Source organism: Egretta garzetta, unplaced genomic scaffold (assembly GCF_000687185.1).
Source record: "Egretta garzetta isolate BGI_Z169 unplaced genomic scaffold, ASM68718v1 scaffold383, whole genome shotgun sequence".
NCBI lineage: Eukaryota > Metazoa > Chordata > Aves > Pelecaniformes > Ardeidae > Egretta > Egretta garzetta.
The window spans coordinates 1771700-1788959 of NW_009259100.1; the positions used below are offsets into that span (position 1 = coordinate 1771700).

At 46.8% G+C, this 17260-nt stretch overlaps 1 protein-coding gene across 1 annotated transcript; it reads right to left on the reverse strand.

Annotated features, from left to right (window-relative positions):
• Positions 1 to 59: 59 nt before the first annotated feature.
• On the reverse strand, positions 60 to 11870 carry CD80 (CD80 molecule). Its single transcript, XM_035890752.1, has 5 exons — positions 11536 to 11870; positions 8589 to 8870; positions 6427 to 6552; positions 3079 to 3202; positions 60 to 1161 (listed from the first exon to the last, which is right to left on the reverse strand). Exons 1-4 carry the CDS (start codon positions 11837 to 11839, stop codon positions 3096 to 3098), a joined length of 819 nt encoding a protein of 272 aa, XP_035746645.1. The 5' UTR covers positions 11840 to 11870; the 3' UTR covers positions 60 to 1161; positions 3079 to 3095.
• Between the last annotated feature and the right edge of the window lie 5390 nt (positions 11871 to 17260).

Genomic DNA, 17260 nt, shown 5'->3' on the forward strand with positions numbered 1-17260 from the left:
ACACAGTATTCGAGGTGCGGCCTCACCAGCACCGAGTACAGGGGCACGATCGCTTCCCTGCTCCTGCTGGCCACACTATTCCTGATACAGGCCAGGATGCCATTGGCCTTCTTGGCCCCCTGGGAAGCGAGGCCCTGCGTTATATCTCATTACCATAGATACACACGAGATAGCCACCCAGTGTTACAGACATTTAAATGGGGCTCCGCAAGCGCAGGTAGGAAGGAATGCATCTAAAAGCTTGTATGTGTGCGTGTGCGCAAAGGTGTGCACAGGCGTGTGCTCACACGCGCCTCCACCAGTGGGCTGCGCCGTGCCAGCTGTGCTCCTGTTTTGTCGAGTAATTTAACGTTGGAGCTGCATCTCGGTGCCCGGGTTGGTGAGGCCGTCCTTTCAGGAGAGAAAGGTTATGAGAACTTCTGCCACTGCTGCCACTAAGCAATATTAGTTAGCTGTTAGGTGTGCCATCAGTATGCAATCATTCCCTAAAAAGTCTCATAGCACTGAAAATAAGCATGAGGCATATAGTCCCACCTCAAGGTGCTTTTTCAGGAAAAGTGTGTGCATTACTGCCTCTTTAGGGGAGAAGGGACACGTATCTGTAATGGTCAAGTCCAAGTCCAAAGTCATCCAGCACAAAGAACAGTACTGGCAGATACCCATGCGAGGCTCAAAATAAAAGAAGGTTTAGCTGCTCCCAGTCGCAACATGGAGGCACAGCCTGACTTGAGATTGTGTGTCAGGGTCTGGGGTCTCCCAAAGGCCAGCTCTGCGTTACTAAAGGGGTGAGGTGGGCGTGGGCTACCTGCTAGGGCTCTGCAGGCCCCCTGATTTTCATAGAGGCGGCATCAAACCAGAGGATCCCGAACTCTTGAACTGCTCTGTTGCTGCTGACGACACTCTTCTTCCATCCTGTTGCAGGAACACGGAGGGTCCTCCCGGTGGGAATTCCAGTGACCCCATTGTAACGAGACTACCCCACAGCTTCTGTGGCACAGGTGGGGTTTTGTGTTCATTCACACGAGATTATGTTGTCAGTCTTCTTTAGCAGAGTTTTCTACTGCTGTCACCCCCTTTCAGAGAGCCAAAGGGTCAACGCAATAAGCATTGCTGTACAACGAACAGTGGGGACTGCAGTGCGGAATACACAGGATAAGAAACCTGAGGGATGCAAAGAAGATATTTTACTGATTTTCCCCCACTCTTCTTCTCAACCCTAAACAGAAGCCCGAACGTTTCGGAGGCAAGACGCATGGGGATCACCTGCGATAGCCCTCCACAAGAGGGCTCCTCTTACAGTAAAGACAGAGCTGTTCAGAGCTCAGGACGGGCACTACAGCGAGCTACGTACTGGCTCAACGCTTACTGTGAAACCCTTTGGATGGTACAGAGGTGCTATCCCTCTGTGAAGCAAGGATGACTAACAAACGCACTACCCTATTTAAGCAGCAATAGGACATGGCTCAGTGCATCATGCAGCTAAGAGGTGACAGACGCTGAGGAAGCACAGCTTCCATCCCCGTCCACAGACAGCAGCCGTTCCAGGCACCGGCGCTGGGAAACACCAGCCACTTACAGAAAAAGCCTGGCAAACTTTTATAACAAAAGAGGAATGTGGCAGAATGGATTTATTCAGTAGGTGAACTCCTGCCACTCCCACCACAAAACCCCCCAGAATTCATGCTAACCAAGGCTCTAGTATCTGTTCCAGATAGGGCCTTCCCCAGAGGAAAACATGAGTGGGTGGTCAAGTTTGGAAATGAGACGGGTGGCCTGAATGATAGTTTCCCCTCCTTTCCATCTCAAAAACGTTAAGGTTTTAGATTACTGCAACACACAGCGTGACAAATTCATGACTTCTAGGACTCTATAGCTGTTACTCTCTGGCATTACCCTGGCAATTCAGCATGCTGCGGTGAGAGCGGGAAATGCAGTCACCTGGATAACGATGTGAATAAGAAGTTAGCTGCTAATCTTTCCTTCAGTCTCTTGACTTGAAAAATGTCTTTTTGGAGGACACAGCCCTGAACACAGCTGAGCTTTCAAGACAAAATGAATATAATGCTTTGCAGTCATAAAACCTTGGTAAGCCAGACTCTTCCCCAGCCCATCCTTCACAACATCTCATTATCAAAAGTAACTCCTAAAATACGAGTGTTTCCTGGGCAAGGCTCAGAGGGGAAACTTCTTTCTCCATTCCTCCAGCTGCTGAAGGGAATGGAGATATCTCAGAAGTGGACTGGCATTGCTAATCTTACTGGGAACGCTGAAGTTGTTCTCTTGTTCACCTCTCCCTCACCTCCATTTGGTCAATCCTTCATTTCTATTATCAGCGATATTCCCATGTCTATGCATCAAATCAGGTGCATGGTTCACAGGGCACCAGCCAGAAATAACCTCTAGGGGATGAAGCTACACGTGGGACCTGTGGTAGTGATGAGCTACTCATAAATGAGTCCAACGGGACAGGAACTAAAAGACTGCCCAGTTCTTAGTTGGGAGGCCCATAAAATGAGGACAAGGGCAGTGGCAGGGGATGTCACTGCAGGTCCTGATAGACGGATGACTGTACTACAACCCACCTCTCAGATACTAACCAGCTTCCTTACAGAGGTTCAGAGGAGACACTGACAATCAAAGTTGTCAAATGTTCGTTTTCTTTTATCTCCCTCTCTCTCCACCCCTGTTTAGTCCCTAAAAATGTATGTTAATTAAGGAAATGAATGCCACAAAAACTTGCACACCATCCATGTGGGGCCCATTCTGTGGACGAAGCAGCTTTGCAACCCGGGAAATTTGGTCCTCTAACATTTTTCACTACACTCATTTCTAGAAATTTGAAGTAACCCAAACAAAGCAATGGCCCACGAGCACCATGAGCATCATTCCTCTCGTTACCTGACTGGGAAACACCACATGTCTGAGCTGGCAACAGGGCCCTATCACTTTTATTTACCCTAAAGGACAGCACACACTCATATTAAAAGCCAGATATGATTTTGTGAGCTAACATTGCATGAGAATCTAATAGTACTTGAGAAGCTATGTTGCCAAGAGAAGAATGGTGAAGAAAACTACCTGCAAATGCGATCTGGTCATACAGATGATGTTTCAGACGTCACTTTAGAGCTCATAGATGGCTTCATACATTCTTTCACACCCTCTTCCACTGAATCCTGAGGCTCACAACAGTGAGAACAGACTGAAAAATAAGATCCCTCATTAGTATTTGGAATTCCAGAAGACAGAGAAGCGCTGAATCCAAATTTCTTCAACAAAGTATAACTGAGAGTGCGAAGAAAGGAGAGAAGAAATTAAAGAAAAAAAAAATCTTTTAGGTCTAGTTACTTCTATTTTTCCTTGGCAGGACTCATCCCTGCAGTACATTTTAATATGGCTGGCCCATAGCCACAGTCTGGTCTGATAGAATGCTCCGTTACGTGTAAGTGTTATCTATATAGTGTCATATGGATAAAACGGTTCTCATTAGCACAGGGCTAGGACCTCAGCCTGGCACAAAGACAGGTTGCTACATGCTAAGATAAGGTCAGAAGGGGAATAATGGTAAAAGTTGTATGTCACTAAATGCAGTTTACGAAGGAAGTAGAAGAACACCAGTGTTAGAACCAGCCAACCAACTCTTTCAGTGCTCTAAAGGGAGTTCAGATTAAACAGGTCCCCGTACTATCTCAGCATCTATGAATGACTTTTAAAAATTCAAGTTGAATCTCTCTGTACTATTACAGCAAATTGTGCTTGTGCAAATGTTACAACATGGATGCTAAGCTGTTCTTTAAGTGACCTCTAATCTTGGTGCTTTTCATTAAATTAATTGAAGACCCAAAAAAAGAAAAATCTAGAGCGTTCCATTAAATTGCTGCAGAGATCAGCTGTGAGCTCCTCAAAGTAGGGGGTTGTGAACCTCAACAAAGCATCTACATGTTTTGGTCACCACCACAATCACACATCTGAGAACTCTTATTTCCGTTTTGCTCTATCTTTCTATCCTTCCCTCCTACACTTCAGCTCTTTCAAGCATGGCTTTTTGAGCTCAGAAAACACTCTTAGCATCAAGGCTGCTCCCGACTCAGCTTTCCCTATGCCAGAACAATAGACGTACTCTCAGACCTATTCTGAGCTCCCACAATAGCTCTTGAAAGGTGACCTGTAGCAACACCAGCGGGAAGCGCTCTTGGGACAGATATTTCCCTTCCCAGACAGGCAGCAATGCACAGCAGCACCAAAATGTGGCAACTGTGCAAACTGGGAAGTTGGATTGAAGGTCTAGCTTCAGTTTCTTACAGTATACGCCCAGTCTGGAAAGTGGCTGTACAAAATAGCACCACCTGACTCAGCAAATCTACTCCCTGTGCATATTAGGAAAATGGGACTGAAAGGGGAATTCCAGTTTATGCAGCCATGTCCCATGCTGTTGCAGGTGATCACATTCTACCACGTTGGCATGCTTTTTACATCTACTTTAAAAGCAATTTGGTGTCTATGTAAAAGGCTGTCTCAGAATGCTCCAGAATCTTACTGATTTAATGGTAAAAAACCTTTTAATTTCCAGCCTCTGTTTGTTTAGAGCCGAATCTTCCAATTCCAGTTCATTTTCTCCTACAATTAGAAATTCATTACCCACGCAGCTAACAGCACAGGCTGCAATCAGCTCTGATTTTCTTGGTTTCAACCTGCTTTCTGCTTTCCCGTTGACAGAGCCCCAGGGAACAGCAGAGGAGAACCAGCGCTGGTGTCATAGGGGCACATGAGTGGAAACTGAGGAGGTGCACAGGTGTAGCCAAAGAGTCACTGCCCTCCAGAAGCTTCCTTTCTTTGTGATCATAGAATCATAGAATGTTTTGGGTTGGAAGGGACCCCTAGAGGCCATCTAGTCCAACCCCCCTACAGTGAGCAGGGACACCGCTAACCGGATCAGGTTGCTCAGAGCCCCGTCCAACCTGGCCTTAAATGTTTCCAGGGATGGGGCCTCCACTACCTCTCTGGGCAACCCGTTCCAGTGTTTTACCACCCGCATTGTAAAGAATTTCTTCCTTATATCTAGTCTAAACCTACCCTGTTATCTAGTCTAAACCCACCCTGGTGATAAAGCACCAAAAAGAAAATTAGCCCAGCCTGACTCAGTGGTCTCACTGGGTTTTGAAGGGATGTGCTTGGTGAGGAGGAGAAAAGAAAAATAGTAATGCCACCTCCGCACCTTTGACTTGGGAGTGAACTTGTCTGAAGCTGAAACAGAGGCAGCACAAGACACAAGCATAACAAACTTCCAAGTGTTCTTAAGCGAACTGAGTCCCTGATGCCTGGCAAATAACCTCTTTCCAATGGGGGATACCACTGCAACCGTGATGAGCTAAGACGCTCAGACTGATGGCTTCTGGTTTAAGTAGGCTGAACATAGAGCACTCTCAGTGTGGGATTCTTGTCTTCAGACTTGACTTCCCCAGTGACCTGACAGAACTTGATTGGGTGACATTTATAACGTGTTGCAAGGCCTACTGTCTTTCTCCAGGACTGCTTTTCAAAGCTGCTAACAGGTTGTGTGGATAGGACATTTTCTGCTGTTGACTTTCAATACTGGCTGGATGCCTAGCTGCCTTTATAAATCCATTAGATGTCGGCCCATATCTTCAGGGGCTTTCTGGATAGCTCAGCTTAGACATGATTAGGAGCAACAGCTAACAGATGAGGTTCTTTTGAGCCACAAAAAAGAAAAAATCCACTCAGTTGCCAGCTGAGGTTCCCTTTGCCAGTGAAAAACTCCTGGAGACATGTCTGGAGTTACTGAAGACTTCATAGGCTGGGACTGGGCACCTCACCTGTGCCATTTTTGGCTACACAAAAAAGACAAATCCGTCTCTCCTGATCAGGGTTCTCCTAAAAGTGGGACATTGCTATGCTTAAGTCCTTTCTGTGGCCCTGGCACTAAGTATCTTTGTGACTTTGGCTCTGTGACTTTACTAAGGGATTGTCTAAGTAGAGTGTGTAAAGAGATCCCATTTCAAAACTGTTAGTGCTCAGACGTATCTATAGTGATCACCAAGATTCTTGGCATCTTCAAGCATCTTAATACATGAATCTTTTCAATTCTGTATACCCCTGATTTTGGAAATATTCTGATCTGCTGTCAAAACTCCCCATCATCCCTTCACTCTCAAACCTGAACCCTAGTGCTGCTTGCACACAAAATGTAGGAAAGTCCTGAGCTGGACTTAGATTTTGTGACAGTAGATGCTGCATGAAAAAAAAAAAAAAAAAAAAAAAAAAAAAAAAAAAAAAAAAAAAAAAAAGGAAATGAGAAGAAGGTACAAAAATACCTACTGTGTCAGTATAGTTTCTATAAATGTGTATTTTGCATAGAAACTCCATAAGCAGTAAGAGACTGTTTCTTGAAAAAGGAGATGCACTTACCATGCCTTGGGAGGTATCTTGCTGCTAGGGTGATAGCCAAAAGGAAGACGATAATAATGATACTTGAAGCAGTAATAACATTATAAGATGGAGGCACAGTATGGACAACACACTCATTTGGTTTTTCTGAGACAGAAGAAATAAAACATAAATAAAGGGCCCAACAACATATTGGCATTTTCATGTAAGAGCAGGTATGTGAATTTTGGTGGTTCTGGCCAAATTCCAACTCAGATATTCAGCCTGAAAATTTACCTATTCCATAAAGAGACAGACAACGCTGGCACCTAAATTTCTTCCATTCCCCTCCACATTTGCTATGTGCTGAAATTTTTAACATATCCACAGAATCTAAAATGCTGGGTCTTTGCCCAGAATAGGACTAAGACAGGCAATATTTAAAAACACATAAGCTGTTTTTAAAGAAACTGGTTAGGCTTGGTGGAAAAGTCTGAGTCTGTATCTAGAAAACTTCCATTCTCAAAGGTACTCTGCAGTTTTTCTTACTGTTTTCACCAGATTTATGCCTACTAATATTTTTCCCCTCTGAATTCACAAGTGATGGAGAATGATGCATTAAACAGACCAGAACAGACTTTTTTCTGCATGGCAGGAAAAGAGCATTGTGGCAGAATTCAGTTTCAGTGGATCTGGAGCCTTTAGCTTTCCACCACTGGAGACAACCATTCTGCCACTTGGACATTAGAGTAGATAACAGGCCATTCTTGTACAGTACAAGACAACCCTAATTCAACAGGAGGGACAGGCTTGGTGCATGTTCATAGGTCTCCGGATTTTTATCATCTACAACTCGCACAATTAAGCATCATTCAACTTCTAAGACACTAGCCTGATCCACTGTACAATCTTCCCCTCCACTGTAGAGTTTGCCTCCTACATTTACCAGAGGCTGTATTCTGTCTGGAACTCCGTGTTCATGAAAGACTCGTTTGGAGGACCATTTCTACCATACCAGAATGGGAGTGGTTCCACATCTTAAAAATCAAAAAGCAGGGGTTTTGTGACTGCTGTTGTCACTGTTGATTGCACCCTCCTCTGAGAATCTGTGTGACAACAGTGTATTACTTTTTTGTTTTTTTCCATTGCTCTCCTTTTCTATGTAGTATGATATTCATAACCTTTTTCCATTACCATCTCTAGGGACATTACGCACTACATCCAGCAATAACCAATATTCATAAAGCACTAGTTTCTGGCATTTGTCCTGAAGCTGAATGGCACCTCTCCTCACGAGCCCCTTTGATTGTAGTAAGATTGATGAATAAGGTACCTTGATGAATAAGGTACAATTCCCTAGGAAAAATAGTGCTTCTCCAGCTTTCCTTGAAGGTGCCCTTATCTCGACAGTGAAAACATCAGACCCAGAGACATTTCAGAATACTTTTTTGGTAACAACATTAAAAAAAAATCCTTTTGGCTTTAAGAATTTTCTTGCAAATCCCCTTCGACTGCAAAACATCTATGTGTGCTGTAGTGTGCTGCTGCCCTCCCTCATGCTGTTTTCACTTGGGCCTCAAGCTTTCAAAGCACAGAGTTATCTATTATGTTATCACTTCTAAGCCATGCAGTGATGGATTTTTTTCTGTATGAGTTAACCCTATATTAAATATGTGTATGAAAGCAGAATTTTGTCTAGACCCCAGCTGACAGTTTCTGTCACTGAAGCAGGAACTAACATGCTTGTTAAATGAGGAAATTCTTTTTAAGTGCAACCTGTGACTTTTAAGGCATACAAATTTTTCAAGTCCCTCCATTCTTATACCAGGTCCGTGCCATGCATCTGGGAGCAAGACCGTGCTGGTATGGAGGGGCACAGAATGGTGACAACCCCAGTCTGTAGGAGCCACTGAGGCTGGCATCACCAGATCACAACAGGATCCAGTTGGCCCAACAGCCCAGCTGTGGCTCACAGTAGAGCAGCAAGAAGACAGAGCCATCTCTGCTTGTCAGTTGCTGTTGTAACTCTCCTCTCCCACCCCTGCTGTCTTACAGCCTTTCAAATATTTTGGTGTACAGCTCGCAGGCAGGATCATTGGGTCATCCTTGCATGAACAGATACAAAAAATCACTGCTTTCTCAGAGACGCAACTCAGCAGATGAAACAAAATGGTTTTGTAACACAAACTATTAATAAAACCTACTCAGAAGCCAACTGCTGGACTTGACAAAGCCATTGTATTCAATGGAGCAAGTGAAGCTGACGTCTTTGGTGATGTTGAGCCAGAGTTTGCCAGTGACGTTGTACAGGCCGAGGCTGGACTTGGACACCCTGCTGGTATTCCACATCAGGGACATGTTGTTGACGGCTCCAGAGATTTTGGGTTTGGGGAAACCTCCGTGAGAAGAACAGCTTACCACCATCTCAGCTGATTCACAAGAATGATTGGATACTTCTGCTGTTATGTTCGGGTTACTGAAGTCAGCTGAAGCAAGAAAGATTTAGTTACCGTTCTGTCAGATTACAGCGAGGGCTGCAGTCCTGATCACCCACAGTCAAAGCAAAGACTCCCCCACAAGGCATTCTTCCTCTATCATAATCTGTCTGGCCTTTCTTTTGCCTTAGTGTTCTCCCCACAGCCTCGACTGAATATGGCCTTGGCCTTTGCTGCTTCTCCTCCCTGGACAGTACACAGACTTCATGACCCCACCTCTCCAGTGCTGCCATTTCTCTCTACATACAGCAGTTTGTGGGACAACAGAAGGAATCATAAAACAGGTAGGAAAAATACAGGACTGAATAAAATTCTGTATTACGGACAGTCAACAGTAGACAATTTCCTTTTCCCTTCCTCATTTGTCCCTTCCCAGCCAGACGCTCACAGAGGGTACGTCTCCGCTGGGAAAGGAGGGGAGTCACACATTGGTCTCTCAGCCGGGGTGGCCAGCAAGAGACTGAATTACATTTTCTACATGAGAGACCCTACAGAAGGCCAAACTGAGAGCAAGACCCAATCATACTAGTCACTACAAAAATACGTAGCAATACACAGATCCTCTCAGACCATGTTCTCACTGGACTTTTTTCTCATTGCCAAAGACAGTTTTCAGAGGTTTCCCACCCACACAGCTTGTTCCATGCCTTCCCACCTGGACAGATGTATTGCTCTAGGTGTTTGTGAGGCTGCACAGTGAAATGGATGAGAGGAGTAATATGAGTGAAGAGGGAGAAGAAAGGTGGTGTCATTTTTAGCCTGCTTCCCTTTGCCAATCTGGTTCATCGTGTCACTGTAAACAGTTGCAATAAACAGCCCAGGGTGAGGAATAGGAAGCAAGGGGTCACAAAGGAACTATTTAAGGCAACCCTCCCACTGGAAAAATCTGCACGGGACCACACCTTTAGCAAGAGAGGCACCAGTCAGAAAAAGAAACTCAGCATGTGGCTTCCTGGTGAATACAAGTCATGCCAACACCACCGCTGCCAAAGGGACCAAATTCTCCCTCCCACCCCTGCCAGCTGTAGGTCCGTAGCCTGCACACCCACTCAGGCACTAGCCCCAGCCATGGCAAGGCCAGGCAGAGAGTGGCAGCAGGTTGCTCAACTCACTGCAAAATGATTTTTTGGAGCAGATAAGGTTTTTGTCTGAGATTGCTCCCTGTCTGACTCGCCATTTGACCACATGACTGCTGGAATAAGGCAGACAGCCTTGCGGTCGTAGCACGTCTTCCACAGCTTATGCTGGCTACGAACCCATGGTCTAGGCTACTGAGTAACTAGTGAAAGAAACTTCCTCAACATTGCTCGGCCAAGAAGTGGCAGACGAGAAGAGACCCAGATTTCTTCCCAGGCCCACTATCTGTTGAGCAATACAGCATTGACATCCAGTCTGGAAAGTCCCTTCAAACATCCTGGCCAGCTTCACTGAGGCTCCCTGATCAGTCACCAGGGAGCAACCTTTCTGCCTCTTGCAGGGTAGTCTGATTCCAGAAGTGGCAAGGGGAGCTTTTCCTTTCCTGATCCCCACAATAACCGATCCCACTTTTCCAAAGGGAGTAGAAGTCTACCACAATTATTACAACTGACCTGTTAAGACAGCAAGGGGATTTCTGGAAGGAAAGAAACTGGAGTATTTGTCGGGAGGAAAAGACATCCGTTGTTTCACATTTTTCATGCAGTTAACTCCTCAGCCCTCACAGCTAGAGAGGGCACTTCCCTTTTTTCATATCGGTTCCCAGAAAGATCACTAAATTTGTCTCCTTGTACATATGCCCACCATGCCCTCAGACAGGCAGGCAATGGCCAAACCTCAAAAGCCTGGTTTTCTTTTTTTTTTTCCTGACGACTCTCATTCCAGATGGGGAATGCTCATTCACTAGCTTGTCTGAAAGATTCCTGGAACTCTCTGCTGCTAAAGGTATTCAAATATATGTATATATTTGTACATGTTACCAGTACCTCTGCCTTTGGTTGAAACCAACCGCCACGAAAACAGTGGTGGAAAATGGAAAATAATGTCAACGGAACTTTTTGTAGCCTCCAAGAAAAGATTCAGATTCGTTTTGAGCAAAGGAACTTGGGTTGTTTCTTTAAGGTAAAAAGCCTCAAATCTCCAGCTGAGTTCAGCCTCAGGCTGTGAAGCTGCAGTGTAGCCAGCGAGGTGGCCAGCCCCCTGGAGAGCCTGAACTCCCAAGGGGTTGGATGCAGGGCTGGGATGGCTCCTGCGGCCACAGAGGAGCAATACCACCCCATTCCTCTTTCAGCTTGGACGCTTCCTGTGCACCAAAGGTTTGGTCTCTGCCTTGCCCAAAAGACAGCAGGGGGCAGAGGCGGCCTATGGCACCCACCAGCAGTGTACCTGGGGAGGTATCCTGGGAGGGATCCTTGCCCCAGGGAGAGGGGAGGCATCAAGGTGGGGGATGGTGGGCTGGTGGTGGGAAAGGCAAATTTTCTGTACCTGGTGTAGCTTTGGAAAGGTAAGGAGGGCGGCTGCTAGAATGGAAATACAGGGACCTTAACACAGCTTCCAGCACTCTTTTAGGTTTCCTGATGAAAGTCTGTCTGCTATGCTATGACTAAAGCTTGGAGAAGTGCCTCTTACCCCAAGAGGTTGGCACCAGAGAGCCCCATGTGTCGGGAGGCAATCCACTTACCTGTAACAAAAAGGGTGACAGGCTCATCACACACAACAACTGGGTTCTGCAAAATTCCAAGGTGCTGAACTACACACTGGTAAGGGCCATTGTCCAGGATTTCCACAGGGGAGATCCACAGGGTGAGGTTCCTGTCATCCATCTCTGTCCGGTTCTCATACCGCTCGAGCTTGGAGATCATCTTCCCCGCTGCATAGGCAAGCACTACCTCCGTGGTGTTCTTCTGCCAGTAGACCCGGTAATTATATAGGCTTTCTGAGCTGGGAATTTCATGACAACAAGGCAGGCCAACTTTTTCCCCCATTTTGCTTTTGACTACTTTCTTCTCCAGTGCATAGCCTGTAGGTGGGGAACAAACAAGAGTCACTGAGACAGTGGTATAGCCTCGTGCCAAGACCTGCTGCATAGAGCTGACCTCTTTCAGCTCTGTCTGCGCCCACTAATATGCTTCCTCACCCACCAAGCCATTTACAACTCCAGCTCTGCACTGAGGGGAGGCCTCCCTTGGCATTGCCTTTTATGTGATGCTCCAGTCATACTTAGGATCCCAAGCTAGTGGGCACACAATGATTTCCTGGATTCCATGGAGGAAGGCAAAGGCAGGAGAGTTACCTGCCTGAACAGAAATTTTGCTGCCCCTTTGAAAAAAATCACACCTCAGAATAAGGAGTTGCCATTATTCATGTAAAGGGATAAAAAGATACATGCCCAAACTGCTATGCTCTCTGCTCTCCCTTTTCAGAGCTCAGTGTTTGGAAAGTCTGTGTCACCCTCCGGTGGGCTCCCTGCATGCCAAACAGGGCCACAGTGGACTATTTGTTTGGGGATTTGGGGGGTTTTTTTTGAAGGTTTTTTTTTTTTTAAAGAATAAACCCCAAATCTTTCAATGTCCCAGAAGCTAGAAGCAACCCTACAATGATAAACAAACATTACAGCCACACTGTCATCATCCTAGTATTAGCAAATGAACTATTTTGCCCAGTCTAGCTAAAACAAATTTAGATTTGCGAAGGCCCATGGGCCTCCCCTGGGATTACTTGGAAACGAGCACAGGCTCTCCCCAACTCCTGCCCAGCGACTGTGTCAGTGCCATACCTAGTATACAGGCATGTGCCTGTAAAAACAAGCCAAGGCCCTTGCAAGGGGGAAATTGAGTACAGCTTGGACCAGGTTAGCAGTAATCCCCCTCCTTCGCACTATGACTTCTATGCACGCTGCTCCCATGATCAGCCCTGCTTTCCCAATCCCCCTCCTCTTTCCAGCGGGTAGCTGCCCCCAGGGGCCAGGACCTGGGCAGGCGAGGGAGCAGCCTAGCAAGGAGCTCCTGCTGTTGCTGGAAGAGTGACTCAGTACTGGCGTGCCGTCCTGCGCCACAGCAAGGCCAGGGCAGGCGGTTGGGCTTTCACCTGGGTTTGTGCAGCCTTCAAGATGACGCTTATCCCTGCACACCCAGCTTTGCTAGTCCAGAAGGTCGGGTTGCTTTACATTTGCCCTGTTTGCCTCAGCCTTGCTACCTTAACACCCATCTCCAGTAGTGGAAGGGGGATACCGATCTGTTGCGCTCCACTGACTGAGAGCAGAAGAACAAGGAAATACCTGGCCTCAGGACACGGAAGATTCAAATTCCCTCTTCCTTCCCTGCAGAACAGATCTCAGTAAACATGTCTGAGAGAGAAAGCAGGAAAGTCCTGACCAGGCAGCGTGTCACTGATGGGGCGAGTGCAGCATCAGCCTGCAGTGGAGGCGAGATCCCATGTGCAAAGCCTCAGCCTGAAGCATGAATTGAATGCTTGACAAAGCTGAGCCTAAGAACTGCCACCCACCCCCAGCAAAATCTGGCTGATGCTGGCTCACATATTACTGTCACTGCTAACACCTAACCACAGCCACCCCATACACAGGCACAGAATACAGTGCTCAGAGTGTGACCAGGGTGCTGTGACATTCAGCTGCAGTGCCCAAAACAGCCACAAGCTTGTTTCCCACCAGGGCTTGTTTGCTTAGAGGTGACTTGCAGACCCTTGGGACGCTGTCACACAGCCGGCAGTGAGACCTCCTGCAGCATGCTGACCTGTGCTCAGCGGCACACCCCGATGACGGTGTTCTGCAGTCCTCCGGCTGCTGGTGTTGGAGGGAGACAAGGAGATACGCAGGTAATGCCCTGGCACAGCCTGATCTTGGGGCAGCAGCGGGGCTGCTTGATGAGATTTAGCCCAGGCAGAGAGCCTGGGACAGAATGTGAAATAAGTTTTCACCCCCTTCCCCTGTGCCACACCTAACCCTGTCCCACGCACACGCTTTACATTAAATCCATAGGAAACACACTGAAAAATACTGGGGAGGTCCTGGCGATGTTATGGAATGCTTTAATACTAATTAACTAGAATATGTAATTCCATGAGCAACTTCTCATTTAACAGGTTTCCATCTACTCAGCCACTTCATTGGTCTTCCCAAGGGAAAGATTCAAACACAATTCCCCCACCACTACCACTACCTGTACTTCCCCTTACAATGCATCGCAGACTATGAGCAACCAGACTGGGGCAGACCAAGAGCCCACTCAGCCCGCTGACCTGTGTCAGCCAGCAACTGGTGGCAAAATGGTAGAAAAAACGGTTCTTCCGCGCCGTGCGGGGCGTAAGAACTGCCACACCCTGCCAACCTTTGGCAGGCATGAATTTGGGGATTTCTTGACACGGGCAGTTTAATCGCTACTGCTGGACCCACCCTTCACGAAGAGTCCTTGCCCCTTCAGGAATGCACGTATATTTCTGGCTTCCACCACAACCTATGATGATGAGTTACATGGTTTGATTACATGGTGTATGAAAAAGCATTTCCTTCTGTTCACCTTAAAAGCAGCCCACTTCAGGCTGTGATTCTTGACGTTCCTCCTCCTGCGTGTCTGCATGCATTTGTGTGTGTGTGTGTGTGTTTTTTTTTTTCCCCCTCGACCACATCTTTGCTCGTTCTCACCATTCAGCTCTTACTATTGCTGGAGAGATTCACAAAAGCAGCCAGTCAAAATTCTGGATTGTGGAGCCTGATAAAGACAATTTTCTATTTTCTTTTGCAGCAATAGGGGAAGAGTAGGCGTACAGTAAATGTCAGGGTGACATCGCATCATGAGTTGCATGAGGTTCTCCGTGCCTTGCCCCTAAGAGTCTCCTTTGCAACCAAAAGGAGAACAAAAACCTCCTCAGCAGTACATGTGCAGGGGCTGGAAACTCCTGCTGATGTCACATCTACCCTTAAAAGGCTCTGCACCCTTGAAACTGCAACCTGAATGCTGCAAGGCTGAAGGAACCAAAGTCCACGAAGAGTCATTCAGCCCCACAAAAGTCCCCTTTCACTTTAAAGGTGAACTGCAAAGCAAAAATGAAAATTCAGTTCTGTCCCATTTCTGTGCTGAATGCTCTCCATAACCAGGCTGTGGGGGAGGTATCCACTGTGGAAATAATTTTTAATGACTTTTCTAGAAAAAAATATCCCTCCTCTTCCAATGTCCCCTGCAGCCCATCCACTCCCTCGCTGTGTGCCCACATTGCTCCGTCACTGGAAGCCCTCAGTGTGTGGCAATGCTAAACCAATGAAAGGATCAACTTTCTGTTTCCTGGGCAGAAAAACATGTTTCATTCAAACCATGCCTGTGCTGCAGATGCCTCACATGGCAGGGCTAATGAGAACAGAACAGTGTGTGTAGAGGAAACCTATCCTTTCTTGTTTGCTCTCAGAGACAGCAAGCGGGAGAACTGTTGAGCTCATATCCCTATTTCTTTCACTCCTTGACCAAGTTTTTCAGAAATTCCCCGGCCACAGAGAGCTTGGTTATCCTGACCACGCATACAGTCAGGTGGTACGGGAAAAGCAGATTGCCTCTGGGACAGAAGTCCTGCAGAGACATTTGACTATAAAAGGCAGGATAAGACCACACTATGCTTTAGAGAAGTAGTGCTGAACTGTTGGAAACCTTCAGATAATTCCTGGCAAACAGAAACCCCAAAGCCATTCTCTTTCCCCTCCATTCCCCATTTCTCTGCCCTTCTGAACTTCCTTGCCTTTTTTTGATCTTACCTTGTATTACCTTGCTTTGCACGCAACCCACAAAGCAATGCACGTGAAGGGAAAGGTCCTTCTTGGTGGGCCTGGAGTCCTTTGCCCCGCCCTGTAAGCAGCAGGTATGACAGGATCTGCACATTTTTTCCACCAACAGTCCTGCAAAAAGCTCTGAGGCATATTGTCGGTGGCCCTCCAAATCCAGGAGTGTCAAAACAGCCTCATGTTGCTTTTTTTCTATAAAGTCCCCTATTTATCTTTGCCACAACAAAGATGGTCCCTCTAGTCTAAAATTATTGGCACCGCTGACTTTGCCTATGACCACGCACCTGGGAGTCCCTCTCTGCCGGGGCACGGAGCACTGACACTTTTCTCACCCTCTGCCTGCGCGTGGGCTGGAAAAAGCAACTGCAGGCAGCTCTGGGTGTTGGTGTACACAACGTCATGGTGAGGCAAGGGCACTTCTGGTAACCAGGCTGGGCCAGCTGAGGAAAACATGTCTCATGGAGCTGCAGCTTTCTCCTGGTGACCATCCCCTGGGGTCAGTGCAGGAATCACACATGACAGTCCCCAGGTAATTCTGCAGCTCAGATCCCTCATTTTCTGTGAAGAGTACATTTGCCCCAAACTTGCAGGATTTATCCTTTGAGGACAACACTGTATTTTGTGGGGATTTCCAAGCAAGACAGATAATCAGTTGAAAATTGAGAAATTTTGAAAAGCTGAGTCTTTAAAGGACTTCAGTCTTTTCTTTATCCCAGGTGATTTTACCAGGGAGGATTCAGATTCTCCCAAAGCTTTCCATGGAGTTAAAAATTCAGCAAACGTCCTGTGCTACACTGGAATACATGAATAAATGCTTTGCATTTAAGCTAAATCAGTGCTGTGACACTGAATACACTGATCGCAGAAAAGACCCCATTAGATGCCCAGATAACTTCTATGTGGAGACATTATGACATTTTAGCAGCGCATAAAAATCATTGCCTGCTTTTGCATTTTGCTGTAAAGACCCCATGAAATGAGAAAGATGGGATGAAACAGAGAAAAGCAGGTGCTGGCAGGCCCTGCTGGCCATCCCATTTAAGGAATCCATGACTGCATATTAACCTGGGCATGAGTGCCTAGCAAGCCTCCTAGGCTCCTTCTACCCAGACTCCACTTCAGCAAGCTAAGGCATGCAAAGGGAGGTCTCGGCATGCAGAGAAAAGAGGAGAGGCCCTTTCCCCTTGCACAACCCCAAGCCCAACCTTCCAGTCACAAACCACAGGCCTGCTGCTACCCTTCTCTAGGCTACTCTGGCAAAGCAAAGCAGCAGCAAACCCAGTTTGCTTCGTTTATGTCCTGGTGAACTCTTCGAACGTCACGTTCCTTTACTCACCCCAAATGCGGTGAGAGAGAGGAGCAGAAGAGGAGAGAGGAGCAGAAGAGAAGGTGTCCCAAAGAAAAAGAGCAACACGCTTCATTTGGCAGCGGTTCCACTCAGTCTCGCTTCCCTGTACCCACTCACACTAGTCAAGCATGCCCGCAGCCATTACGTGATGGGATTAATCCCAGTTTACAATGACATCATGGCTTGCCTGAGAGGTACGGAAACAGTCTAAAGCGTTTTTTCAAAAAGTTCAGCTCTGCTTGCTTCTGCACCGTAACCTTGGGGGCACCCTGC